Source organism: Mollisia scopiformis (assembly GCF_001500285.1).
Source record: "Mollisia scopiformis unplaced genomic scaffold LY89scaffold_17, whole genome shotgun sequence".
NCBI classification, from domain to species: domain Eukaryota; kingdom Fungi; phylum Ascomycota; class Leotiomycetes; order Helotiales; family Mollisiaceae; genus Mollisia; species Mollisia scopiformis.
In genome coordinates this window covers 1,205,629-1,227,251 of record NW_017263597.1, presented here as the reverse complement: position 1 = coordinate 1,227,251, position 21,623 = coordinate 1,205,629, and the positions used below count along the sequence as shown (strand labels likewise).

The 21,623-nt window shown below is 47.2% G+C and overlaps 9 protein-coding genes across 9 annotated transcripts; 5 read left to right on the top strand and 4 right to left on the bottom strand.

Moving 5' to 3' along the window:
* Positions 1-58: 58 nt before the first annotated feature.
* LY89DRAFT_650483 (isopropanol dehydrogenase) lies at positions 59-1,584 on the bottom strand (the record flags this gene model as incomplete). The annotated part of the gene is made up of 2 exons (XM_018212109.1): positions 1,240-1,584; positions 59-1,162 (listed from the first exon to the last, which is right to left on the bottom strand). The coding sequence occupies exons 1-2, from the start codon at positions 1,243-1,245 to the stop codon at positions 59-61; spliced, it is 1,110 nt and encodes a 369-aa protein (XP_018068939.1). The 5' UTR covers positions 1,246-1,584.
* A 71-nt stretch (positions 1,585-1,655) lies between these two features.
* LY89DRAFT_720859 (putative NmrA-like family domain-containing protein 1) lies at positions 1,656-3,113 on the bottom strand. The gene is made up of 2 exons (XM_018218595.1): positions 3,014-3,113; positions 1,656-2,881 (listed from the first exon to the last, which is right to left on the bottom strand). The coding sequence occupies exon 2, from the start codon at positions 2,838-2,840 to the stop codon at positions 1,956-1,958; it is 885 nt and encodes a 294-aa protein (XP_018068938.1). The 5' UTR covers positions 2,841-2,881; positions 3,014-3,113; the 3' UTR covers positions 1,656-1,955.
* Positions 3,114-4,941: 1,828 nt separating this feature from the next.
* On the top strand, positions 4,942-7,367 carry LY89DRAFT_736610 (glycoside hydrolase family 3 protein; the record flags this gene model as incomplete). Its single annotated transcript, XM_018220156.1, has 3 exons — positions 4,942-5,156; positions 5,207-5,482; positions 5,537-7,367. The coding sequence occupies 3 exons, from the start codon at positions 4,942-4,944 to the stop codon at positions 7,365-7,367; spliced, it is 2,322 nt and encodes a 773-aa protein (XP_018068937.1).
* A 494-nt stretch (positions 7,368-7,861) lies between these two features.
* Positions 7,862-8,251, top strand: LY89DRAFT_736609 (uncharacterized protein; the record flags this gene model as incomplete). The annotated part of the gene is made up of 1 exon (XM_018220155.1): positions 7,862-8,251. One exon carries the CDS (start codon positions 7,862-7,864, stop codon positions 8,249-8,251), a length of 390 nt encoding a protein of 129 aa, XP_018068936.1.
* A 3,273-nt stretch (positions 8,252-11,524) lies between these two features.
* Positions 11,525-11,866, top strand: LY89DRAFT_736608 (uncharacterized protein; the record flags this gene model as incomplete). The annotated part of the gene is made up of 1 exon (XM_018220154.1): positions 11,525-11,866. The coding sequence occupies one exon, from the start codon at positions 11,525-11,527 to the stop codon at positions 11,864-11,866; it is 342 nt and encodes a 113-aa protein (XP_018068935.1).
* A 329-nt stretch (positions 11,867-12,195) lies between these two features.
* Positions 12,196-12,531, top strand: LY89DRAFT_736607 (uncharacterized protein; the record flags this gene model as incomplete). The annotated part of the gene is made up of 1 exon (XM_018220153.1): positions 12,196-12,531. One exon carries the CDS (start codon positions 12,196-12,198, stop codon positions 12,529-12,531), a length of 336 nt encoding a protein of 111 aa, XP_018068934.1.
* A 473-nt stretch (positions 12,532-13,004) lies between these two features.
* Positions 13,005-14,172, top strand: LY89DRAFT_736606 (uncharacterized protein; the record flags this gene model as incomplete). The annotated part of the gene is made up of 2 exons (XM_018220152.1): positions 13,005-13,271; positions 13,882-14,172. 2 exons carry the CDS (start codon positions 13,005-13,007, stop codon positions 14,170-14,172), a joined length of 558 nt encoding a protein of 185 aa, XP_018068933.1.
* A 443-nt stretch (positions 14,173-14,615) lies between these two features.
* LY89DRAFT_736605 (tyrosinase precursor) lies at positions 14,616-17,364 on the bottom strand (the record flags this gene model as incomplete). Its single annotated transcript, XM_018220151.1, has 9 exons — positions 14,616-14,864; positions 14,933-15,054; positions 15,103-15,276; positions 15,375-15,943; positions 16,167-16,186; positions 16,234-16,533; positions 16,581-16,777; positions 16,826-17,185; positions 17,304-17,364. 9 exons carry the CDS (start codon positions 17,362-17,364, stop codon positions 14,616-14,618), a joined length of 2,052 nt encoding a protein of 683 aa, XP_018068932.1.
* Positions 17,365-18,418: 1,054 nt separating this feature from the next.
* LY89DRAFT_650469 (putative NADPH-dependent FMN/FAD containing oxidoreductase) lies at positions 18,419-21,197 on the bottom strand. The gene is made up of 4 exons (XM_018212108.1): positions 20,814-21,197; positions 20,583-20,758; positions 20,431-20,529; positions 18,419-20,345 (listed from the first exon to the last, which is right to left on the bottom strand). Exons 1-4 carry the CDS (start codon positions 20,970-20,972, stop codon positions 18,626-18,628), a joined length of 2,154 nt encoding a protein of 717 aa, XP_018068931.1. The 5' UTR covers positions 20,973-21,197; the 3' UTR covers positions 18,419-18,625.
* Positions 21,198-21,623: the final 426 nt, after the last annotated feature.

Below are 21,623 nucleotides of genomic sequence, written 5' to 3'. Positions count from 1 at the left end.
AACATAACTTCATAAATCATTGACTTCCATTCTCGATCTAAACTACCCATCACAACTTTCAAGGCATTAAAACGACCTGCTTCCCCCACCCCGCCTCCTTCCCCGCCATCAGCAACCCCTCCTCTATATCCTCAAGCCCAAACATTTTCAACGTCTTCGACCCCACCTTCTCCCCCAATTTCAGGTTCCCATTCTCAATCAACTTGATAGCCTGAACCACCATATCTCTTTCATACATAAACCTCCCCTGGATCCTCAAACTCTTCATCATCACTAGATTATAGTCAATTTCCACCTTCCCATATATCCCACCCATGAAAACAGCTTTGCCTTTGGGTCGTAGAGCAGCCATGCAGGATTGGATATGTGTAGATTTGGCTGCTGAAGCGGGAGAGAAATCTATGTATGCATCTGCACCTTGGCCATTGTTTGCGAGCTTGGTGAGATTTGCTGTGTCTTTTTCGACATCTCCAGTTAGGATGTGGGTCTTGAGTCGACCGGTTTCTTCGAAAACTGAAGACATCGTTGAAAGCGTAGATTCGTTACGGCCACATGCTATGACAGTAGCGCCCATTGTCAGAGCCATGGTAACAGCGCCTCCCCCAAAGCGACCAGTGGCAGGAGCAACGATGACGGTATCACCTGGGAGGAGATTGATTTCGGAAAATCCGCCATAGGGAACGAGGTATCCTGGAATCGAACAAAGATCTTTAATTGTGTATTCGAGCTTCCTACACACGACCTCTTCGTTCAGAGGAAACACATTTTCCAGTGGGAATTTGGCGAACTCGGCATAAGAACCATGTCTCCACTCCCCTTCCATCAACTTCATCGCTGCTCCGCCATGCAGGCCCATCAAAATCGCTTTGTTAGGATCATCTCTTGCTCGCACGGTGATGTCGCACAGCACCAGCTGACCTTCTTTCAAGGATATCGAATCAGCCCCAACAGAATGGACTCGTGCAACGCAATTGGAACCTGGGATCATGGGAAAAGTTATAGTATATTGGAGAGTTCCGTTGAGAATGTCTTTGAGATAAGGTAGGATGGTAGTACCGAGGACTTTGACGATGACGGAGCCTGGAGTTGCTGCGGGGATTGGCCATGTCTCTAGGGACAATGGGGAAGAGGTGGAATGCAGGACCAGAGCCTTGTGTGTATTCTTTGAACGCCAGTGGTCAGTCTTCAGAGCTAGGACGTATTTTAACATTGACGACAGGAAACTACTGAGGAACTTACAGCCATGTTTATGTATGCGATGCAGTGTTATCTGGAGTTTCAAGGAAACAATATGGGACTGGCAAGTACTCCAGAGTCAAGTAGATCAGTGCATCCTCTTATACCTCTTTCCTTAACATAGAAGCTCGGAATTAAATGGATTGCTGCTTTCTAAAGCAAGACACTTTCTTCACATCTCCGGTTAACAGCGGAGTGTACAGGGCGCCCGCCACTCTACAAAATGATCGTGGCAGATCTCATATCACATAGATATCCACCTTGGCAATTTGCAAGTAAGCCCAGGATCTTGGACTGTCTGGGTGGGAACTGCGCTTGGTAGGGTCGGCCGACATGCGCACCTCATCGCATTGTCGAGTATAAGGATTCGGATTTAATGGTATTAACCCCGCTTGGAGACTTCATGCTTCGTCCGCGGAAACATATGCAGTCAATTTGAAGAAGACATTAAGATGGAAAGAGATATGTTCACAAAATTTGCTTGATGACACGACCATGTCGACATGTATTCAACAGCTCCATCGATGCCTCGCATCAAGGAGGATCACGAGCATGTATCAAAGTCCAAGACTTGAACGGATGCAGTCCGTGAATGAGATTTGTAAGTACATACTAACTTCATTGGCACTGTAGCCATCGAGAAACAACTTATGAGGGGCAAAACCAGTATGATGCAATCCTCAAGGTGTGATAAAACTCGCCATCTATAAAATTCTCGCTCACTTCGAAAACTTGCTGCTTTCCTTCAGCCATTGGCCAAAAGTTTGCAAGCGAGGCTCTTCCTTTCTCAGTGCCGCGATATCAACTCCGTACCCCTCCTCTTTGAACCACTTGAACATGGTGCCAACTTCTTTGACCATGTACTGGACGGTTGGCGCGATGAAAGAGAATGTCTCGGGAATATCAGATCCTATGGTCTCCTTGAACACGGTCCTGATTTGGTCGGCAGTCATTTCGTCTCCTGCTAAAGAGATGCTTCTGCCCTTGTATGAAGCCGGATCTTGGAAAGCCCTTGCAGTGAAGAGACCAATGTCGCGACATGAGATGAGCTGTAGAGGTTTCGCCCCAAGACTTCCCACCATGCCGATAAACGTCTTGCCATAAAAACCGGGAGACAGGTTGTCCATGAATGCCACGGGTCTTAGTATTGTATATGGCATCTTCTTTCCATTCTCCGTTCTCTCCTTCAAGTATTGCTCAATTCTGTGCTTCGAAGCGAAATGTGGGATGTCCGTAGGATTCGTGTCACTCTTGTCTCCTCCCCTATCGACAGAAGAGAAGACAAATTGTTCGACTCCATTCTTAATGGATTCGTCGATTAACGGCTTGGCTTGATCTTCTTCGGCTTCTTTTCCCATCACCGTCACCGAGAACACGCCGTAGATGGGTTTGTGCTTTTCGAAAATTGCGGGAAGCGTCTTGTGGTCGCCTTGAACAACGGTGATGTTTGGTTTGGTGGCTAGAGCTTTTGCTCCATTCGAAGAAGCAGTACGGGTCAGGGCGAGGATCTGGAAGGATGGTGAGCTTTCTTGCAAGGCTTTGATCACAGCACCTCCTTGTTGACCCGTCGCGCCAGTAACGAGGATCTTTTTGTTGCTTGCCATGATTTCGATGTTGTTAATGATACTGTGGATTGGGTTCGTTCCTGCGAGTTTGTGAGTAGCATTGCAGACCAGCAGCGTTATGTAGGAGGGATTGCGTCAGGGCGGATGCGGTAACATTCCACGGCTCGCAACGCTGGGCTGGCCTTGAGACAGGGATATGACGAGAGACATACAGATGAAGCATTCTACCGGAGACATATTTGTGTGAATGAAATGTCTCCAGCCAATGAGACTTACCTCTTCACTGGGGGTCGCACTTGGATTTGAGCCGTACGAAACTTCGACGATTCGCGCTTAGATGGTGTCCGGAAGTCCGACCTGGAACCAGACCATCCGGAGCAGAAGGATCACGGTACGGGTAGACATGAGAAATACCGAGAGACATTTGGTCATATTCCAATATTGTTGCTTCGTGTAGTGATGAGTACTACTGTACTGTAGAGGGAAACTGTTGATGTTGATGTTGTGAGTCGCAAGGTTTAAGGTTGTTGGGAGGGGAAATGCGCCTGTGCGTGCGCTAACCTTAAACCCAAAATACACTGCAACTCCAAAAGTTCCTGAAGCTCGAGTGAAGCTTCACCTCCATTGGCTTCAGTTCAGCTCGTCCACGACAACGACAGCGCCAACCTGTCCTCTCCTCTCCTCTGCGGCCACAGCCCGCAATTTCACAATGATGCCCTGCAATGTCTGCCAAGTTTCGAATAACGAGATACATATCTCGTCTCGGCGTCCAAATTGAAGCTGCGTCGTAGCGTCAACATGTATTTCGCAGACCGATCGACGATGGTACCGATCCGCTCAGAAGGGACTGCTATGTATACAGGCCCCTTCACGAAGGACAGCTAGTGGAAGTAAACGATCATGAGCAAGGACACCCCAATCCAGGTGAAGTGCTCAGCAGACAAACCTCTGATCCGCAAATACCTAGCAAAGGGCGACCCTTTCAATTACAAGACCACCAAGATCAAGCACCTTTTCACCAAGCCGAAGCCTACCGGTAGCCAAACTCCCACTACCGGTTCGAATACGACCCCCAGATCATACAGAACCTTCTTCAGCGTCTTCTATTCGAGCCAGGACGTGAATCATAGTGCTTTGGGAAGCATTGCGAGATTTAGACGTTACGAAGTCTAGTGCGGAAGAGTGGCCAGCTCTCGACTATCCGGAGCAACATGCTACCACTGGTATTAATCATGAGCGTACGGCCTGAAGTTGAACATCACACAGTACCAATTTACACCTGCCAACATTTTCTAAGATGCTCGGCATTTCGAAGGAGCTGGCATACGAGAATAACTACCAAACCCAGGCCGGCTCCGTTACTTTCCAGACTATTGGGAGTTGCTTTGCAAGCCGCAGCAGCATCCCGTATCCCTCGTTCTGACGTACGACGTGTAGATAACCAATGTTTTCTGATCCAGCAGGACTGGGACAGCGAAAATGATGTGAAGGATCTACTTTGAAAGAATGGAACCCACCGGCTGATCCCTTGGACAGACACCATCTCGAGACTGGGTTTCTCCCCGTTGGCGGATTGGCGGAGAAGCAATATGTAGTCGCCCAGCAGACGATATCACTAAAAAGAGCAAAGTATCGATCACCATTTCGAGTGCGATCTTACCGCTTCCCACGGGAATCTTGGCTTCACAGTATAATATGATTGAAAGCAGTTCAAAATTCTGAGGTTGGCCCCGTACTTCCGAGTCGTATTTGCATTTGTTGAGATGCGGGTAGACGACAAGGTATGTGGGCGTTTTAACCCTCCCATGCTCGACTCATGGCTTCGCTTGTGGCAAATATGTTATTCCGCAGCCACAACCTCACGGCTGTTCTCCATCTGCTGATCTTGTAGTTCAAGCTGCATGTTCTATCGTTGCCGAGAAGTAATTAAGTTTTGATTTCATTTCGTTTCATTTGCGTATTTGCCTACGCGCATAATTTCCTCAAGCGCGCCATTCATACTTTTCCTAGGTCTCTGCGGCTTCTTTCAAAAGTCTCTGGTGCAGCTTCATGTCTTGAATCACAATATAGAAGCTCAGCACAGTACGTTTGTGGGATCAAATTGCAGTCAATTGCCCATTCGAGATCATTGTGACTACAGATGGAATTCAAGATGAGAGTGTCAATCATCACTCTCTCGGCTCTATGGCTGTTCATGCCGCCAACGTCGTCAACGACGACTTTTCCTGACTGTGTCAATGGACCACAAATTCTAATTACGAATCTTGTTTGTAATACTACAGCCTCGCCAGCGGATAGAGCAGCAGCTATCGTCTCAGCTTTTAATATCTCGGAGAAACTGGTCAATCTTGTCAAGTAAGTTTGTAAGTCATGTGCTATTGACAGAATACTGACATCACGAACAGCACAAGTCCTGGTGCACCACGTATAGGCCTGGCTGCTTACGAATGGTGGAGTGAAGCTCTTCATGGTCTCGGTTACTCCCCAGGCGTGAACTTTTCCCTCCGTGGAGATTACTCCTACGCAACATCTTTTCCTAACCCTATCACTATGTCGGCTGCTTTCGACGATGATATGATCGAATCAGTAGCTACCATTATCAGTACCGAGGCAAGAGCTTTCAGCAACGCTGGTCGAGCCGGCTTGGATTTCTGGACACCGAACGTCAATCCATACAAGGAGTGAGTACTCCTTTTCCTAGGCGCCGGTTGGTCACTGACTTCGAAATCTCTTAGTCCAAGGTGGGGTAGAGGAGCAGAGACACCAGGAGAAGATCCATTCAGAATCAAGGGCTACACCAAGTCGCTTCTTCTTGGTCTGGAAGGCGACCAAAGCTTCAAGAAGGTTATTGCAACGTGTAAGCACTTCGCTGCGTATGACTTGGAAAAATGGAACGGCGCTGTACGATATGGCTTCGATGCTGTTGTTGGCATGCAAGACCTTGTCGAATACTATCTACCGCCCTTCCAGCAATGTGCCCGTGATTCCAAGGTCGGGTCAATCATGTGTTCATACAATGCGGTGAACGGAACTCCAGCTTGCGCGAATACGTACTTGATGCAGACTATTCTACGTGAACACTGGGGCTGGACCGAAGACAACCAGTACATCACGAGTGATTGTAATGCCGTCCAGGGCTTCTACGCCAATCACAATTTTACAGCCACTGCGGCTCAAGCAGCTGGAAAGGCATACACTGCTGGATGTGATACTATCTGCCAGGTTGGACACAGCATTGATGTCACTAGTGCACACAACCAGTCACTACTTTCCGAAGCGACAGTCGACCAAGCACTGAGTCGAATGTACCAAATGTTAATCAGGGCAGGCTACTTTGACCCTGCGGAAGCTACACCATATCGATCATATGGTTGGGGTTATATCAACACACCTCACGCTCAGCTTCTAGCTCTTCAAGCGGCAGCCGACGGCATTTTATTGAAGAAGAACAATGGGGTTCTGCCTTTGAGCATGACTGCCAAGCCATCCCTTGCACTTATCGGCTTCTGGGCAAATGCTACTACTCAAATGCTGGGTGGCTATTCTGGACGACCGCCGTACATCAACTCGCCTATCTACGCCGCCCAACAGCTTGGGTATCAAACTTTTTACGCAACTGGCCCTCTTGCACAAACTTCTTCGGACAATGACACATGGACAAGTGCTGCTCTGGCTGCTGCTAAACAAGCTGATATAATTGTGTACTATGGAGGGACTGATAACTCTATCGCAGCTGAGGAACTCGATCGGTATAACATTACTTGGCCCTCTGCTCAACTTTCGCTCCTTACTGAGCTCTCTGCACTTGGAAAACCTCTGATCGTCGCCGAACTGGGCGATCAAGTCGATGACACTGCTCTCCTTGCCAACCATAACATTTCTGCGATCCTCTGGGCAGGCTACCCTGGCCAAGATGGCGGGACTGCTGTTCTCAATATCTTGACAGGAACAACTGCACCGGCTGGAAGACTACCGGTGACAGTATACCCCGGAAAGTACGTCAACCAAGTTCCAATGACCGACATGAGTCTTCGCCCGAGTGCTACGAACCCTGGGAGAACTTACATGTGGTACAACGAGTCGGTATTGCCATTTGGATATGGACTTCATTACACGACTTTCAATGCCTCTTTTGCAGCCTCGACACATTCCTACGATCAGAAGAAGTTCAGTATTCAAGATCTGATGAGTGCTTGTAATGAGACGAAACCGGATCTTTGCTCGTTCACATCTCTTCCCCTGTCAGTCTCAGTGCAGAATACAGGAAATGTGACATCGGATTTTGTGGTCCTGGCTTTTCTTTCTGGATCTCATGGACCGCTTCCGTACCCTATCAAGAGATTGACGGCGTACACGAGACTCCGAGGCATTACTGCCGGGAACACGGGTACAGCTGAGCTAGTAATGACGTTAGGAAGTCTAGCGAGAGTGGATGTGATAGGAAATCTGGTGTTGTATTCTGGGACTTATAAGGTGTTGTTGGATGTGGATGGTGTCGATAGTGTGAGCTTTGAGTTGGTGGGCACACAGGTTGTATTGGATTTGTGGCCACAACCGAACGTTTAGAGGGGAGCAAGGCGTCGAAAAGACATGGGCTGGCTAGTAAGTAATTGCACTAGCAACAGGTTCTTTAGGTGAAAAGCTCGGTCTTTGATGGAACAGTCTCTTGATATATTATAGGTTCACAATATCTGATTTACGTCCTATCCAAAATGCACTAGTTTCTTTTATGGTTATCGGACTATAGCGTCAGAGAGCAATCGAGGTTCTTTTTTTATACACAGGCCTTTGTAGGTTTCCGTTTTCGAGGGTGAATCCTGTCGAAACGAAGTTTGGCTTTGTGAGTCTCCTCTCGGATTGGACTCATCCTGGCTTGAAAGTTACTTGAATGACTCGCCTAATTGTGGGTTACTTCTAGTAAAGATATAATATTAATAGCTGCTTTCATGATCTGTTTGATACTTATCAGTGATCGGAATATCCATCAACAGAAAAGCAACCTACGTTGTAACTCAAGCACAACGTCCGACACATTGCAATCTCGCGTGTTCAGCTGAGCTATGTTGCTCCTCATCACGATCCTTATCTTCACCTTACTCACGACTAGTATTGCTACCCCCATCAAGCATGCTGCTCCCGCTTCAACCTCGAGCTTACCACCGACCGCTTCCCCCAACTCCCTTCTCGACGCACTCTTCGGCAAAGATGCAGGCTCACTTTCTCAACTTCCTCCACAACCCTGGCCGCCCAACGATAATCAATCGAAAAAGAACAATCTTGTCGGAACAGTCTGCGGGGTTGCTATTGCTCTGGGAATAGTCTTTGCAGTCCTCTATTTGCGGTGGATGAGCAGAAAGTACGGGAGGGCCGCTCCAGCCCCGCGACCTGCACCTGCTGTGGTTGTTACTAGGCCTATAGAGCATCCTCCAGTGACACACGCGCGCCATTGAAGGGTTGAGTGTCGGTAGCAGTCGGAGTTGAATCAGATGTCTTGTCTAAGCTGTTGGGCAGCGTGTGTGAAGATGCCTAGAAGTAATGGATTTGTTCGAGATGCTCTGCACAGTTCAAGATTATGGTAATAAAGGCTTAACATCACTGGTGAAGATTTTTCTTGGTCGACTAGGACATTCCTACAGATGACTTTTTCCATATCAAGAAGACGGTTCCGTCTGCGACTCTGCAAATAGCAAGTTCCTCTTATATCGAGAGATACAGCTAAAGTCTATGCGTGGAATAGGCGAGGATGGACCTTTTCCAATAACATCGGCTGTGAACAATGATTAATTCCAATTGTGGGAGAACTGTCATTCGTCTCCGATTCCATGAATCAAGCCAACGAAAAAGAATGCCGAGGATCTCCCTTGCTATATAAACCTCGCGTTACACCATTTCAACAAGTTCTACCTACTATGCTCGACTAAAACTCTTCCGAATCAACCACAATATCCAACAAAATGAATCTCGATTCCATTCCTTTCAAGCTGTACTTGGCAGTAGCTTGCAGCAGCAGTTGTCAAGCAGTTCCGATTACACCTCTGGGAAGATCCGAGTCCTCCATTCAAAGTGCCAAAGAGATTGACTCTGCGCTCCGACATTCAATCATCCTACCTCGAATCGATATGCCTGAGCCCGTGAAAGTTGGGTTATACGTCGCGGTAGCCATAATCATATTAGTTGCTCTTTTCTGGGGCTGTCACAGAAGGAAAAATACGGCGAAGGGTGGTTGATTAACAACTGTCCTTGGGGCTTGTTATTTGTAGGCAGGAGAGCTGTATTTATACTTGGGTCAATCACGCTGGATGTGAATACACCATGGAATGGTTATGGGACAAGACAATCTTACTCATAGATGGCAACACGTTATTATCTCACACGATCTCCTTTTGATCTTCTCTCTTCACTGTATCAATTCTAAAATAAAGTTCAATCCGAAACACCTATTAAAAATAAGTTCAATCTAGATGGAACATCTCTTACTTTTCGGATTTGTACGCCGAGCTTCGTATGCACATACGACGAACAACCCAAGCTCTGTTGACACAACTGTACCAACACAAACACCTTTCTTGCCGATAATACCATTCACTACGACTTCAGATGTGCCTCTAGCTACGGGTGGAACTGTCTCGGGTACTCAAGGTGGAGACAATGAATCACACGGAGAGTCCAATAATTTGGGATGGGGAACCATTCTTGGCATCGTCTTAGGGGGCGTCGCTTTCTTGTGGCTTGTTATGTGGTTCTGCGGGAAAGACAGACGCAAATCCTCTATGATTACATAGCCAACATATTAGAAGATGACTGTCGAGCAGGACGCAAGATGAAAGATCAAGGAAGTTTTGGACGATGGTCTGATGACTCTGTGAAAGACCCTGGGCCGAAGTTGACTTGCCTCATTATGTCAAATGAATCAATGCTATCTATATCAATCTAGTCACGAGGATCATCTTAGTAGTAATCGTCTTTATTCAAACCATAATTGGTTCATCCATCCTACTTTACAAAGCTCCAAAAGCATGATATAAGGCCAACTGTGCACCAAACCATTACATACCAAGCACTACAAACAGAGTCTTTGCTGCGGAGAGCATAACGATACGATTCTTCGTAATTGGTACGCTGGTGTTGTTGGCCTCCGAAGCCCAAGGAGCCATTATCCAGGCGTACAAAGGGGCTATGACGAAACGCGATACCGACGGTACGTACTGAATCTTGTGATAAAGTTTCATGCTGATGGTTTTAGTTCATATTGCTTGATACACTATACTCCTAGTACTCCTCCTGGTGGTTGCTGTATTCTGCGCGGTGGGAGATTACGGGTGCCTTTGTCTGCGACAATGCTGGGCTGAGACATGTACTGGGAGGAGGAGTCGACGCGAGACTGTGACAAAGAAGAGTCCGGATATAAACAGTCATCAACAACAGTTAGCTAAGGAAGTTCCATATGGTAGTGATGGATTCCGATTGGCTCAAGTCTATGGAAATCAATGAGATGTCGCGAGAGTCTTGTAGTTCCCACAAAACCAAATTATCAGTATCCATAATAGCATGAATACAAATTGGAATCTTATAAGTAGTAGAAGACATTTTTTACTCACACAAGAAGTGCTTAGCCTCAAACTAAACTGTTTCATTCCAAGGAAATGGGATGAATTTCCACATACCAAGAGTCCGAACAGAGTAGAATCGCCAAATATTAAGAAGAGAGGAACTCATTGACATAGATTGACTCTGAGGTTTGTGTACGGATCAGGCGCGGAAATACCTGCGCTCCCATGTACAGTGATAATGATCCTGACTTTACAATAGGGTAGTGAATCAGCGGAGCAACTCTCCACTGTAAAGTTATTGAGCTTGGGAGTCTTACTGATAAATTATTTCTGTGAATCGAAGAATGAAAAGAGATTCCGCGAAAGAGTCATCAGTATCCTCATATTCCAAGAAGCCGGGAGCCGTCATATATAAACCTTAGTGATTACCCCTAGACACCAGTTCTAGTTTCCTCGATCATTCATGTCCATCACCCAGCTCGAAAACTCACCAGCCAAGAAGGCTCATTGGGGTTTCCAAACCAAATTCTTCAAACACCACGCGAGAACCGATCATGTACGAGCAAGTCGCTTTTAGTGTGATCCTCTTCTTTGTTTGGCTTACATTTGTCGCTACGATCATGGGAGCCCTCTCTCCGTCTACTCCAAGACTACTTGTCAGAGATGGTTCAGCAGGATTGAGCACCGGAATCTTGGCCGCTTGTATTATCGGAGCTCTTGTGTTCCTTTGCGCCCTCCACTTCTTGGTGCAGAAGTGTCATAAGAAGCCATAGGAGATGAGCTTTCGAAGTATATTATTAGAGGGAATGCGCAATGGACGGGAAAGTTGTCACAAATATCGCTCGGGCTCTGGATAGGGAGACTTAGTGGAAATAGTTTCGAAGGGTGACTGAGTTTAAGCTGGGTCTCGCTTAATGTCCTCGCTTATAGTAATGTAGCCCCTGAATGCGGGGTAAATTGTTCGAGTGCTGCAACAGGAATTATCAATTTCATTCACCACAACCTATGAATCATAGAACTTTGTATGTGAATGAATAATTTACATGAAAATTGCACCTTCTTTAGATATATAAATTCTGGTTTTCTACTTACAAGCCGAAAGTAGTTGAGCACATACCACATCCGACGAGATTGATCCAACCCACCAAACCATCTCATACCACACTCAGCTTCATGGCGACTACCACTACCAGCTCAATGGTGACAATGAACTCTTATATCTCTCCCAGTGGCTCCTCGTATCTTTCAGCATCGACCACAAGCTTGACTTCGATTCTCGAGTTTTATGTCGTTCTGGTAAATCAACGACATCGCATGCGTAGAGGAGCTATTATGGCAATCATCGCCATGGGACTAGTCATGGCCGCAATTATTGGATTCTGCATGGTTAGAATGTTCACAAAGCACAGTCCCAACAAGAACTGGCAGTCATCTGACGGAGTTGTTGCAAATCATGAGCGGATGGTCATTGGGGAGAGGTTTCAAGGCAACCAGAACCAACGAATGGCACTCTGATTGCGGATTCAGATTCTTAATGGAATATCATGTAGCTCGGATGAGATACAATCAAGAGCGTTTGTCCAAGTCTTCTCAAAAGTTCTTCTGCTATGGACAACTGTAGCTACCCTCAATGTCCTGGCATTCTTGCAACATTATGTTGATTGGAGTAATAAGCACCTTATTCCGAGGATATATAGAGAAGAAACCAGCCCAGTGGTGTGACTTTGCTAGTGAATTTGCTCGATATACCGTCTTGCGCTAGCTCCCAAATTGCATCTATATATAGATCCAATTTCCACTTTCGGAAACCCAAACCTCTGTGCACGGCACACCATTGACCGACCATGTACTCCAAATCACCAAGAAAATCTACCAACAAGCGCAGACCATCTAAGCGCGTACACATCGAAGTCAATTACACTTACAGTCAAGGACCAACACCTCTCCTCGAACAGCCATTCTCGAGATCAAACACTCTCGCAACTTCGATCATCGTAGCACTATTCGTCATTCTCTTGCTCGTCATCTTCACGCCACGAGCAAAAGCTGACCCGCCAACACCAATCGATATTCGAAAGTCTCACTCTCCAATTGATCCTTGGCACTCGAGCGCAAGTACGACGGCCACTTCCTTACTTCGACCCACCAAACAACTTTCAAACACATACCAAGATCCATAACATGAGAGTCGAACTCCTTCGCAGAAGAGGCAATATTGTTGGGGCTCGAATTCGAGTTCGAATCGATTGGCAGACACTATTCGAGATGTGGGAATTCTTTGCGGATATATTGGAGGCAGTTCTGCTAGGACTTTCAATTGCACATGCATTTTGTTCAATGATGGATGCTAATCATTGATGCACGGGTACAAGTTTCGTCTCTGGGGATATAATTTTGGGAGCTGGCTGGGGGGCATGTCCACGGCGTTTTGGAAGCTTCCATTTATTCACATAGGGTCAACGGGTGATCAGAATGAAATGAAGAGAGCAGTCTCAATAACGTCCCTATGATTGGCTTATGATTCTGTGCTTTTTGGTAATTGTATGAAAGTCAGTGAACTCCTCGAACGCAGAAAAGTCTCATCAACTTCAACGCGGGTTGCAAGGTGGAAGCTAGGCAATTAATTGTGTCCCAACTCAGCTCAAACATCAAGATGAGGCTCGCAACTCCACCCTTCATCCTCTTTATACTTTTTGTTCTTTACATCAAGGCCACAGGCACAAGCTTAAACGGGATCTTACTTAAAGATGATGTCCAAGATACAAACAAAAGCATGGGGAATACTGGGAGCTGTGGAATTGTGGTGAGACATGGAACAAATGGGAAGATTGGGAACATCGAGATTGGCGATAAAGCCCAAGATAGTGGGACTACTGGAAGCATCACAATTGAAAGAAGGAATGCCAATACAGCTGCTTGGGTAAGCGCTACCGAGGTCTTGCTGATTATCGGCATCGTTTTTGTGGTTGTGGAGGAAATCTTGAGGTGTTTATGGGGCTAGTCAGGGAATGATAGACAAGATATGAGACAGAAAGGAAGAGGTGTTTGACGAGATATATTGTTGAGTGTGAAGTTACTTCAGAAATAGGAGATGAAGATATTTGTCAATTGTATGTCCCGAAGTCCAACTCTCGATGCCAGATCATCCAGTACCATCATTTGGCGATGTGCCTTGTAGGGCTTTTTCGCTGATTATTAATGGGGTTGCCACTGTGATATTAGGGTCGTGACTCTGCGGAATGGGGTTATTGGAAATGTGGCATGTGCTGAGAAAGCAAGCTAAGGGTAATGTGCCGATTCACAGCTTGACATGACTAGTGCACGAGCAAACTCACTACCTTTATTCTATGTTTGTTTTGTGATTGTTCTCGCGTGTAAATCAAATCCTATAAAAGCAATCAGTTCTTCGCAAAAGCAACTTCTTCAACAATCATCACTCATATGCAACATTTTTAAAGAGCTCCTTCATCGAAAAGAACCACAGAACAAAGTCCACAAGACTCCAAGACTTAAATCTAACTCAAATGAAGATCACCACTCCAGTCCTTTTGCTCGCCACCCTCTTTATCTTCTACGCCAGGGCCACAAACACTCTCCCAGACTCGAATCTTACATCTACCCAACTTCAAAACGGAACCGAGCACAAAGGCGGTGATGGTGGTGGTGGTGGAAAAGGTGGTAGGGGTGGAAAAGGTGGTAGGGGTGGAAAAGGTGGCGGGGGTGCGTATGGAGCCGCAAGTAGTGTGAGGGTGACTGAGACACTGCTCTTTGGCAGTGTTGCGTTTATGGTTCTGGAAGAGCTTCGGACTTTTTTGCTTTGAGGAATGAATGTGAGCAGAAGAGAGGCGTGTTGGTGTGGGATAGGTAGGATGGAGATCGGGAGGAGGCTTTTGGAAAATAAAATGCACAGTGAATATGAAGCGGAGCGAGGAACACATAGATAGTTGTATGAGTTTAAGAATGTAAACCGCTGTTTTCAAAAGGTGCGCTGTAGAGGAAGTGAGTTCGACCAACTGTTAACAAGTCACTCAAAACCTAACGTCTCCCCACTAAGTTCCCACCTGCACACGTGGTATTCTTGGTGAGAGTCGATAGTAGCTAGGTAGTTCATTTCTCATGAGTGAAGCTATCTTGAATACTGACGCAAGCTCAGAAAATACATGGGATATCCGAAAATGAAGAGAGTGGTTGGAGAGAAGAACCTCATACCCAGCAAATTTCTTGGTTCAATAAGCAAATTCCGAAAGCAATTCTCCAACGCCATCTAAGTAGAAGCTCCGGCAGGTCTACCAACAGTGACTTCGGGATGGTTCTCATAGACACCGCTTCGTTGTGGTCGACCATGGACAGGGATGGTGACTTCAGTTGTGGCAACAGTGATGGTGAGACCCGGAACATTCTCACGAGGATATTCAGATCCGTCTGCCAAGGTGACTCGCCAGTGGAGGTTCTTCGTCAGATAAGCAAGGACATTCTCCTTGTCCATGGAAGGACAGTTGCCTTTTTGGACTTCCTACGATGGGTTTAGTGGCAGGTCTTACAGGTTGGCATGGCTGGAATGTCCTATCGCGGGTAGCTTACCGAAAAGATTTGAGCAGTCAAGGGAACCGTGCCAGTGATGTAGACATCCCGCTTGGCATCCTTCTTGCACTTTCCGCATCCAGTCTCAGCCTCATCACCTGGTGTAGTATTCTTGCCAAAGGCTGCGGAAGTCAGCATGGAGGAGAAAGGATTTTGGAGTTGCCACTAACCCATGAAAGTACCAACAAGGGCATCTTGTGTGTGCCAAGACTTTAAGTCCGGAGTGAATTCGCCGAGGAAGATATGGACACGATACGATTCTCCGAGACCGTGCTTGGAAGTCTTGATATTGGCAATGTAATCAGTGTAGGTGATGGCTTTGGGCTCAGGTTTGTTCTCATCAGCTGCATATGATATCAGTATGGAGCTTCAAGACAGGTGACGGAAGTGATGACGTGGACAGAGTCTTGCTGACTGTGTTGTAATAGGAAGAGAAACTTACGTTTACCAATTTCAGCTTCAAGGTCGAGTCCACGAGCATTGTCAGTATCAGCCGGAGGAGACTCGTCGTGATGGAATATCTCTTGAACATGGTGTACTAAGCCCTTGATTGGATGGAAGCCAGACTCTTGCTTCGCAGCTGGTGCGGGAGCAGCATCGGAGATGGGCTTCTGGTTCTCAACTTGAGTGGCTTGGACGATCGGTGCAGTGGCGACTGCAGCCGGAGCTGACTGAACCACGAAGTTGTTGCCGTTCGCGAAACTGTTTGAAACACCACCGTAGAGCTGTTGAATGGTATTTTGAATACTGTTTTGATAGTCCGAATCGTTCTGGAACAGCCAGCGCTGGGTCTCGGGGTAAGCGTAGCCGAATGTTTGTGTGGAAACAACTTCCGCAGAGGTCCAGTAATTTTGACCAGACGGGTCGTTGAATGGTGCAAGGCCAGTTGTGGTGTTCTCGTCACTGCCAGAAGGAATGACAAATGTGCCGCCACCAAGAGTATCGACTCTGTCAAATGTGTATTGAGTGGGGTTGATAGCCTGCCAGATAGCGAAGAGACGGTCGACATTTCTACCAAGGGGAGTCAGCACGGAACATCAGAGATATCTGAATCAGCAAGAAGCAAAACCAATCATAAATGAGACATCCACGTTGGAGAATCTTGACTCGAAGTCAGGGTCAAAGTGGGATCTCCCAGACAGCGCAGGATATTCGAGGTGGTCCGGCTCAACACGAGCTTGATTACTCAGTATCTCTTGTCACTTGACACAACAAAGAAGAGGAGGTTACCTACACATGATGAAGCCAGAACACCTGTAAAATTGTTAGCCATGCCTCCATGAAACAATGATGAGACTTACAGGATCAAAAGCACTGTAGTCTAACTCCGCCATATGTCCACCAGGACCACCAACGGCGCCGTGAATGCCATTATGGATATCCTCCAAGCTAGCTTGATAACCAGGATCTTCGTTGATCAACTCATGGTTACTGAATGTCGTGAAATCGGTATAATTCGGATCAGTGAGTAGGATGTTGACATTCTGTTGGATGGAAGCGAATTGAGTGGTCATGGACTGGACAACTTGATCTTCTTCTGATACAGCTAAAGTCGATGTAGGCTTGTTTGGGCAGCGGAGGGTGGATGTCCATTTGGCGTACTGTGAAACTTGTTAGTGAGGGCGTCTTGGGAGGACAGGAAGCTTACGGGGATGGTTCCATTTCCGGATGGCTGCGAAACAAAATCGCCTGGCAGAAGAGGGTGGAACTTGTTGGTGTAGAGAGGGTTGGGGATAGAGACGGTTTTGCCGCCAGAAGTTGGTGTGATTACATCCACGTTGGTAGCACGTCCAACGCTGACGGGGAAGTAACCTCCATCTTCAGGTGCGGCAGCCCAGTCCCAGTCTATATGAAAGTAAGTCACAGCTCACAGCAGAGGTGCAGCACACTTACAAGGAATACGGAAAGTGGCAGCAGCAGCCTGGTAGCGTGCTTGTGACTCGGCAGGGAACTTTGAAGCAATGTCTTGAATGATACCGTACAATTGTTGCTCGAACAATGCAAGGTACGGACGATGCCAAGGGGCGAACAAGATGGAAGTATGTGTGCAGTATCCTTGCCATCCACCAGGATTGTCACCTTGAACACCACCCCATGGGCGATAGGGACGGCCGTGGATGCCTGCGATGCCATAATACGAGAGATCAGAAGTTTCGTCAAGGCTCTTGAACGCGTCGAGACCGAGCAGGTAGAGGTTCCATTGATCGGCATTCTTTTGGAGATCGCGAATCTCGATTCTGATTGGGAAGGATCCTATCTTTGTTAGTCTGGAGATCAGATGAAATTTTATTCGAAGATACCAGTAAAAGAAGCTTGGGAATAAGCTCAACGCACGCAGAATGCAGACGGGATGAAAGCTGGAGGTACATACCATCAGCCGGAGCTGGAAAGGGCATTGGAGGGCCTGTGATTGGGTAATTTACTGCAGCCATGACTGAGGAGTTTGAGGTGATTTGCGTGGATTGTATCTTTTGAAGAATTTGAAACTGTGGAGGAGAGAAATAGAGGGAATTGTGGCATGATATAAATAAGCTTAAATCAACAACCGCTTCATTTGACTGCCTACCCCACCCCACCATCGTGCCTCCTCTTCGCGGCCATGGAGCTGAGAACTGCTCAGCCCCGCCACAGTTACATAGCAAAAATCATGGTGCAACCACGAACACGGCATCTGACTGTATTCTCAAGATCGTAGGGCACGTCGGAATGTGGCTTGCTTTGCGTAAGCCGCCTTATGAGGGGTATGCTCAGCTGTGGCTTTATGTCTAGAACCCAACCACGAAACGAGACAGAAATTTGCAGCCTTGTGAATGAAAATGTCCCACGATTGCAGATAAGATGAACTATCGCTCCGCTGTGCATAACAGCTCTTCCCGAGCTCTCCCTGCATCGATAGCTTGGAATCGTGGAACCCTCCATCAAAACATGATACAATAACGGGAAATGCGGCGCAAAAGACGGTGAGAATAGCATTTCACAAACCGCCCATGTACAACTTGATCTGCACTCATTGTAATTCCTGAATGAATACGACGAGGCATAATTTGTCCTCGTCACACGGGCGAGAACTTGATCAGGCAATGTCCGTCTTATGGCTGACATTGAGTTTGTGTGACTCGGCTTGCGTGTCCATAGGGCTGGAGCCGCCGTACGATAACCAATAAGAATGAGATAACGCGGGTGGTGATCTTTCGAGCGCTGAACGGCGAAGGAGAGAAGACGGACGTTGTTCGAGGCTTGTAGAGCATGTCACCGATGTACGGCAGCCGAATGGTTCATTCCATGCAGTCGGTCGGATATTGAGTTAGGAGCATTACACAATTCGAAGCAAACAGCTGCCAGACCATTCTACTTCCCTTCCGAACAAGCAGACTCGCTGCAACAAGGCAGTGCGAAGGTAATTTGCCCAGGTGTGTCACAAGCATCTGACACTCCAAATTCTCTCTCGCGAACACTTTCCGAAGATCTACATACGTGAAGCTGGGAAGTTCGAATGGAGAAGCCTTTTATTATCATCATCATGATGTTCGTGGTTCTCATCTATGCAATTGGCTGATCAGCGCCACAATTGCAAATTAATATGTACAGTACAGCACCGCTCTTTGTCCTCATTGCGACTGCCCCTCCTTACTTTCATCTCTCCAGGAACATATTGTAGAGCAAATTCATGAACGCCATCCCCCTTGTAGATATCTACCAAGTCTCCTGGGTATAACGCTTAAACTTGACCATATCGGCCAGCAAAGCCTCTGCAAAGCCTGCGGGCCTCTCCTCCCTATCCCACTTCTCTAGAATCTCGAGAAATGCTGCCCTAACGCTCTTCGGCATATTTCCAGAGCTACCACAGACAAAGATCCGGGCATGTTGCTTGATGATGAGATCAGCAACCAATGACCCTTGCTCCTTGAGAACATCCTGCACATATCTCTTCTCCTTCTGGTCTCGAGAGAAGGCAGTGAAGACCGTGGCCAGCATATTGTCCTCCTTGTACTCATTCTCAAAGAAGAAATCATTCTTCTTGTTGCGTCCACCGAAGAAAAGGTAGGCATGGCCAACTGCCCGGTCGAGTTTGTCCGAATAGCGAGTTCTACGATCGTGTTCGAGAATGGCTCGTGACCAGATCAGTGCCCTGCAAGGAGCTACGCCAGTCCCAGGTGCGACGCAGATAATGGGATATCGAAGATGGTCCTTATTTTCGGAATTCAGGGTCCAAGAATTATACGGCTTCGTTTCACTCAGTTTTGAGCAGATCCAGGTACCAGGCTGGAGACTGGCTAGATAGCGAGAGCAGAGGCCTTGACGAACCTTTTTCAGCACCGTCTTGTACTTGACCATAGCAACGAGTATCTCGATCTTAAGATATCGATCATCCTCCCTTGCACCGGCGGCGGCTGCGCTGCAAATGCTGTATGCCCGTCCTCGAATGGCTGGGAAGGCGGCTAGGGCCCACTCGAAGGGGATCTTGACAGTCGGAAAGTCGTGAAGAACCTCCAGGATGCTGCGTCGAGGACGCGTTGCGTAGTCATAGTACTCGTCGGTATATGCCGCGCTAGAGAATTCTTGCAGGCGAAGCTTGTGAACAGGGTCATCGGTGTGGTTCGCAGCCAGCTCAAAGAAGTACCTGTTGGGTATAGCTGTGATATCGAGATTATGGGTAATAAGGTCTCTCAGTGTCGAGTTGGGAAGCGGTACGAAGCCCTCGGGGACGTTGTTCATAGCCATCTTGGCGCCGTAGTTGCGAACAACGGTATTGTTGAACGTCAGCTCTATGTCGGCCACATCATTCCATCCCATCAAGTCGATCAGAGCTTGGACGTCAGTTGGGAAGTTCTTGGGGTATATGGTGATCGTGTCTCCGACAAAGTAGTCGAATTCGTAGCCAAGATAGAAAGTCAGAAGGCGAACGTCTTGCCAGTGGGTATCTGGGGTAATTCGTTTGATTTCCTTGAGCTTTACGTTGTGGCTGTCGGGGAGTGGAAGCATGTTCGTTGGTGGTAGTCTCAAGTCGACGACTTCAGGCTCCTCCTTGTATTCCTCCTTCAGCATCGGACATGGAGGGCTTTCGGACAGGGGAGCCTTGGCGTGCTCATCCTCTGCTGGCTCGTACAACATCTTTGGATCTTGCGAGGTAATGTCGAGGCTTGGTAGTGGAGGCTTGGCGACAGCGTGTGAAGCGGGGTCGAGATGTATATCTTGTGCTGAAGATGGCGCGACGAGATTTGCTTCTATGGAAGGTGAAGTTATCGATTTTTGAGAACTTTTGTCTGTCGATGGATCTTTGCGTAGTCCAAGAAGAATCTTTGGAGGAAGGAGCGTGTCAGAGGGGATGGGGGCGACTCCTTCTGGTAATGGAAAAGTTGAAAGAAGATGTTTGCGAAAATCAGCGGACCATGACAAGAAAGTTCCGTCAGTTCTATTATTTTGTCAATAAAGAACTTTGTTCTTATCGATATCGATAGTAGATGGCTTTAGTGAGGGACGAAGCGAGAAGTACATACCCTTCGTCATGCCTTTCATCTGCCTCACCTCGAGGATATATTTCCTTGGCACCCAGTTGTTCGAGACGTTTCTGGAGTTTTCGAGCCGCATGATTAAACCTTCAGACACTTCAGTACTCGTAATATAATCTCTCAAATGCTAGACTACTAACTGTATATAAGAGCTGTCCCCAAGCCCGAAGGTGGTGAATGACACGTGACGGAGGCAATCTGGTGGCAAACGCTTCCTCAAGAGGCTCTTCCAGAATTTCTGTGCATTCTTTGGGAACTCGCCTTGCCCTGTCGTCGAAGTCACAAAGAGGACAATGGAGAATTGCGGGAGAAGGTTCTATTGCATATCAACATCCCCGCATGGCCGATCCTGGAGACGAGATTTGACATACAAGCTCGACAGAATCCATCTCGCACACCCTGGTCATGAAATGAAGTCTTTCCGCAACCCGACCCAGCTCCTCGGCCACCTCCTGACTGTTTCCCGTCTCGGATCCATAAAGGATGAGTGCAGTTCTATCATGCCGCTGGCCATCCACATCTTGTGTCATGATGAATTACCGGATGTAGGCGGAATGGGAGAAATATTCGTTACGATTTCGATATATTTTACACGGTCACGAGACCATGCGCATTAAAAATCGGAATGATCTGCAATCTCCGAAGCATGCATCCGTCTCCTGGATTTCTTCCTTGACAACAAAATTCGTCACTCTTCTATTTGTAGAGATTAGTTGGCTGTGATTGTTCTGAAGTTTGTGCCTAGAACCCGGGACTGTCGTGTTTGCGAAAGAGAGATCAGCGGCAAATTCAGCAAGCAGAGAAATCATTGGTTACAAAAGTAACGTGAGAGGAGCCCGAGAAAGTAATAGGTTACAACAAGGCCAAGTGTGCAGCCTTGCGCGGCGAATGACTCCGACCAAGCTGCATCGTGGATCACAGAACAATTCGTGACGGAGCCCAAAGCGGGCTTGTAAAATGGCTCCAAACCCCATCTTCAGATCACACAGACATGGATGCTAGACCGTTTTCAAGTTAGGAGGCTCTGCAAGTCAAGGTAAGGCTAGGCAAGGCGGGATGAACACCTACGCAGTACGGTCCCGTCATCCTTGATGAATGCTGGTCTTGGCAGAATTCGACCATAGATTGCTCACAGCATTATTTTCACACTTAAAGGCCACAATACAAATGTTGATCTCAAA

What these genes read in the sequence shown, in the direction of transcription:
- LY89DRAFT_650469 (XM_018212108.1), bottom strand. Translation starts at nt 20,972, where the DNA reads ATGACACAAGATGTGGATGGCCAGCGGCATGATAGAACTGCACTCATC. An exon ending in AGATGGATTCTGTCGAGCTT is followed by an intron (nt 20,759 to 20,813) that starts GTATGTCAAATC and finishes GATATGCAATAG; the next exon opens with AACCTTCTCCCGCAATTCTC. An exon ending in GGGGACAGCTCTTATATACA is followed by an intron (nt 20,530 to 20,582) that starts GTTAGTAGTCTA and finishes AAGTGTCTGAAG; the next exon opens with GTTTAATCATGCGGCTCGAA.
- LY89DRAFT_720859 (XM_018218595.1), bottom strand. Translation starts at nt 2,840, where the DNA reads ATGGCAAGCAACAAAAAGATCCTCGTTACTGGCGCGACGGGTCAACAA.